At 38.1% G+C, this 5389-nt stretch overlaps 1 protein-coding gene across 1 annotated transcript; it reads left to right on the top strand.

Annotated features, from left to right (window-relative positions):
- The first annotated feature begins 3174 nt into the window (after positions 1 to 3174).
- LOC129620498 (olfactory receptor 11H4) lies at positions 3175 to 4140 on the top strand. The gene has a single exon (XM_055536312.1). It carries the CDS (start codon positions 3196 to 3198, stop codon positions 4138 to 4140), a length of 945 nt encoding a protein of 314 aa, XP_055392287.1. The 5' UTR covers positions 3175 to 3195.
- The last annotated feature ends 1249 nt before the right edge of the window (positions 4141 to 5389 follow it).

The raw sequence follows: 5389 nt of genomic DNA, 5'->3' as shown, positions 1-5389 counted from the left end.
TTGGGTGCCATTGCCTTCTCCAGACCATACCCATATATCTCTTCAAACTGAGCCAGGAAATCCAACAGTGTATGTAAGAAAAAAAAAGGACTAACTGTTCATGTTACAACCACTGATGTGATATACTATAGAGTGCTTTTTACTTTATAAATCTGGTTAGTCATTATTCCTCTGTATCAGTATAGTGTAAACATTCTGTACGTGAACATAGAACATTTTTGTTCATTGGATAAACAGCCATGGACCCTTTATGAAGCCTATTTGTGAAATGAACAGTTAGCATAGATCATCTGCACCATTTTTTCCTATTGTATGATTTTTATGATTATTAGAGACTGTCTTTCTGAAAGCAATCTCACTTTCCAGGTAGTATACTCTTCCTTCAGACTACCTGAGAGGACAGAATACCAAGTGAAGAGCATACAGAAGGAGGCTGTTTAATCAAGCTACTGTTCTTGAAGTGGGTGGACTGGTGAGTTGACTGGTTGGCTGGCTGGTCGGTTTCTTGTATTGGAAAGAAGAGTATGAAAAAACTGGCCCCTAAGTTTGTCCTCATGTAATGATTTATGAATCCCCAAAGCATAAGAAACAGTGTGTGTATGGCATAAATTTGTGATATTCCATTCTAATACTCTATTCCCAGCAAGTAATTTTGGAGACTTTGGAGGGTGGAGTTATGAAGAACTTAATTGAGTCAGTTTATTCCATCAATGGTAAAAATAAAAATTGACAACTCTAAACTTTTTTATTAAACTTCCCACTTTTTGACCATCCCACTGCTTATCTACATTTTCACCAAAAGCTACAGGAAAAATAATGTCGCTGCTAATAAATCTTATAGGGCACTGTGGCAGAAAAGACGAAGTGAGATGTGAAATTGTCAAACCTAGAGTGTTCCAAACTGTTGTTCACATTAAGCAGACATATTTCGTTTTTTCGTAAAGGAAAACAGGAAGCACAGATCTCATGATTCTGGTTTAAATCTGTGAACTTGGGCTTATTTCTGACCTATCACAGATAAAGTGATTTATTTATGCTTTGTAAATAACAGTCTGGGAATCTTCTATCAAGCACCTTATTCACTGAAGATGGTAAACACATATCTTTTGAATTCAACATTGATTGGAAAACTGGACAGCTTTAGACTTGGATGCTCAAACTTCCTTTTTATACTTCCTTAAAAACCACTGATGGGAATATTCCAAATCTTGATTCATAAGTATCATACATGATCCTCCTTTCAATTTCTCTGTTCTTTTTTGCCTCTCAAATTTCTTTATCTCCTATTCCTAACAAAGTTAAGACTGGTGACTTCTAATATACAAGGCAGGAGATCTGAATTTAATAAGAAAACTGAATGTTGAAACTATTATTTTTAGGTCTCTTGTTCAGCCGCCAATTTGTTGTTGCTGTTGTTCAGCTGTTCAGTCACCAAGTCGTGCAGACTCTTCACAGCCCCATGGTCTGCAGCACGCCAGGCTTTCTTGTCCCTCACCATCTCCCAGAGTTTGCCCAAGTTCATGTCCATTGCATTGGTGAGGCCATCCAACCATCTCATCCTCTGTCGCCCTTAGGCCTCTTAGTGTTTTCTTAATATTAATCAATTACAAGATTACTCTGTTGTTTGAAATATATAAAGATTTATACATTTTTGTACAATTTTTAAATGCTGCACAATTTTTAAATGTACAAATTTTAAATGCATGTACTGAAAAGTACATGTCTGTCCAAATATTTGAAAATGTCCTCACTTTCTTTTCAGAGAACAAAACTAATTCTGCCAGATAAAATTGCAGATAAAACCCTGTTTGATTGTAGATTTCTTTAGTTGTTTTTATCATCCAAAAATACTAACTAAATGAACTAAACTTTTGTATTAAAAACACCATTTTCTTTATCTAGGTAGGATCTGAATATAAAAAGCAAGATAGTTTATTTTTTATAGTATGTGTAAAAATGTAAAATTGAACACATAAATAGGATATTTTTAAAATAATAACAAATATTTATGATATACTAGGTCTCTTGTACTTTTTTTAGGCATCACTCAAGTGGTTAGAGTGATATTTTAAAGAAAATTTTAAAGGAATTTAGGAATAGCCTCGAGTCTTGACTGTCATGATATCTGTCACAAATAACTCAATTGATTAGGTTATTCTGAAAAGACAGTGTTCTGGAGTAATTTTTATCTCCATGTGTAAATCAGCTAATTCTGGTCTGTTGCCAAAGGCTTAGATCAACTTCACACTGCTGCTGCTACTGCTGCTAAGTCACTTCAGTCGTGTCCGACTCTGTGCGACCACATAGACGGCAGCCCACCAGGCTCCCGCGTCCCTGGGATTCTCCAGGCAAGAACACTGGAGTGGGCTGCCATTTCCTTCTCCAATGCATGAAAGTGAAAGTGAAGTCGCTCAGTCATGTCCGACTCTTTGCGACCCCATGGACTACAGCCTACCAGGCTCCTCCGTCCATAGGATTTTCCAGGCAAGAGTACTGGAGTGGGGTGCCATTGCCCTCTCCGAACTTCACGCTAGCTGTCCTCAAAATATGACATTGTTGTTTTGTAACAAGGTATGGCAATGGCACCCCACTCCAGTACTCTTGCCTGGAAAATCCCATGGACAGAGGAGCCTGGTGGGCTGCAGTCCATGGGGTCGCTAAGAGTCGGACACGACTGAGTGACTTCACTTTCACTTTTCACTTTCATGCCTTGAGAAAGAAATGGCAACCCACTCCAGTGTTCTTGCCTGGAGAATCCCAGGGACGCGGGAGCCTGGTGGGCTGCCGTCTATGTGGTCGCACAGAGTCGGACATGACTGAAGCGACTTAGCAGCAGCCGCATGCAGAATAAGAGAAAGTGGAAGAGTTTGTGCATGAAAATCTATAGTCAACTTTAGAAAAAGACCAAAAGTAGAAAGCATCTTCTTAAGGATCAAAATTAAAAAGAAAGAAATTTTCACCACTGGTTGTACAAACTGATGTGGACCTTTCTGCATTGGATTCTAACAAAATAATACTGAGATTTAGATCCATAGTCAATTCAAAATAAGGTGAGATTTATTCCCACTTCATTTCAAAATACCTCGTATATTTTAGGGTAGTGTTTAAGTTCCCTTCAATAAAATCCTTAGGATGTGTAGGAAGCAAAGTAACTTGGGTTCTCTCACCTCTTTCTTCTTTGTAGATTTAAGACCCATGAACAGGTCAGCAACACACATTGTGACGGAGTTTGTTCTCCTGGGATTCCCTGGTTGCTGGGAGGTACAGATTTTTCTCTTCTCACTATTTTTGGTGGTTTATGCCTTGACTTTGGTGGGGAATGGAGCCATTATCTGTGCAGTGAAATGGGACCCACGACTGTACACCCCCATGTACTTTCTGTTGGGAAACTTGGCCTTCCTTGAAATCTGGTATGTTTCCTCCACTGTTCCTAACATGCTGGTCAACATTCTCTCCAAAACGAAGGCCATCTCATTTTCTGGCTGCTTCCTCCAGTTCTATTTCTTCTTTTCCCTGGGCACAGCTGAATGTCTCTTCTTAGCAGTAATGGCTTATGATCAGTACCAGGCCATCTGTCACCCACTGCACTACCCCATCATCATGACTCGGAGGCTCTGTGGAACACTGGTATCTCTCTGCTGGCTCACTGGATTCCTTGGCTACCCAATCCCCATTTTTTTCATCTCCCAACTTCCCTTCTGTGGACCCAATATCATTGATCACTTCCTGTGTGATATGGATCCACTGATGGCTCTGTCCTGTGCTCCAGCCCCCATTACTGAATTTATTTTCTATACTCAGAGCTCCCTTGTCCTCTTTTTCACTATTATGTATATTCTTCGATCCTACACCCTGCTGCTCAGAGCTGTTCTTCAGATCCCTTCTACAGCTGGCCGGAGAAAGGCCTTTTCAACCTGTGGTTCTCATTTAACTGTGGTGTCTCTTTTCTATGGGACAGTCATGGTAATGTATGTGAGTCCTACATATGGCATCTCAGCTTTGATGCAGAAAATCCTCACATTGGTATATTCAATAATGACTCCTTTCCTTAATCCCCTGATCTATAGTCTTCGCAATAAGGACATGAAACTTGCCCTGAGAAATGTCCTGTTTGGAAGGAGAATTAGTCAAAATTCATGAGCCAAAAATGTGTCATACTTCCAAGTTCTAATGAAGAATAAGGTGGAAATGTGTAAGTTTTTTCAGTGGTCTTATAGGCTTTACTCTAAGTAGTTAGAGGCCTTTTTTTTTTTTTTTTTCCTGGAAATGTGCCTAGCTTAAATTACTATGCTGACTACTAAAACCTTATAATTCACTGGACTTCAACATGCAGTATTTAAAGACTGTCCTTATTGGTATTTTAAAAATGGGATTGTTACATGAGGGAAAGTAGACACTGCTGAAAGATTTATCATAAGTTTTAGGACAAGTCTAATGACCTTTACCAAATGGTTAAAGGCACAGTGACTTTTTTAACATTTTTATTTAGCTATAGTTGATATACAAAAAGACTGCACATGCTTAATATATTTTAAAGGTGCTGTGAATTTTTTTCCTTTTGGAAAGAGTATCCTTTTTTTAACTAATCCTTTTTTAATTTAATCATTTTGAAATATAGTTGATTTACAATGTTGTGTTATTTTCTGGTGTACAGCACAGTGATTCAGTTTTTATATTCTTTTCCATATGGCTTATTACAGGATTGTTAGAGTTCCTGTACTATTCAGTAGGACTTTATTGTTTGTGTATTTTATATATAGTAGTTTGTATCAAGGGACAGTGAGTTTTAACAAAAAAATCTTTCTATAATCTTTAAGAGACACTTCTTTCTTATACCTAGTCTAACAATCTTACCTAAACACACTTTCTCTCTATTGAAAGAGAAAAAAAATTCTCTCAGCCAGAAGAAACTCTTAGAGATATAGTTCCTTTGTGGTAAGTTTGAAATAAAATTTGAATATCTGCTAAATAATAATTTGCTGAATTTGCTTTTAACGTTTCTGTTATTACACATACTACACTGTGGTGTAATTTATTTGCACACACTTCCCCTTGAGGGAGCTCCTTGAGGACAGGAACTGCCTTTTTTACACACAGTGTCAGAGCCAAAAAAAAAAGCCCCTGGAATCTGGGAGCTGGCCTGGCTCTCTCAGCTGGGCCATAGTGTAATCCTGTTAAACATAAACAAGTTCCCAGACCACTCTAGAATCATGTTGGAGCACAGACAAAATCAAGAATAGTCACAACCACAAAAAAAATGGCCAAATATCCTCTTCTTTAGGCTAACGTGAATGGCTACTGTCTCTTTACCAGGTAAAGCTTTAGCCCAAGTGCCTTCTAGATAACCCTTAAGATATTCAATCATAGAATTTTCTTCTACTTTCTGACA

Source organism: Bubalus kerabau, chromosome 10, assembly GCF_029407905.1.
Source record: "Bubalus kerabau isolate K-KA32 ecotype Philippines breed swamp buffalo chromosome 10, PCC_UOA_SB_1v2, whole genome shotgun sequence".
NCBI classification, from domain to species: domain Eukaryota; kingdom Metazoa; phylum Chordata; class Mammalia; order Artiodactyla; family Bovidae; genus Bubalus; species Bubalus kerabau.
The sequence above is the reverse complement of the archived record's forward strand: the minus strand, read 5'-3'. Positions and strand labels throughout refer to the sequence as shown.

What these genes read in the sequence shown, in the direction of transcription:
- LOC129620498 (XM_055536312.1), top strand. Translation starts at nt 3,196, where the DNA reads ATGAACAGGTCAGCAACACACATTGTGACGGAGTTTGTTCTCCTGGGA.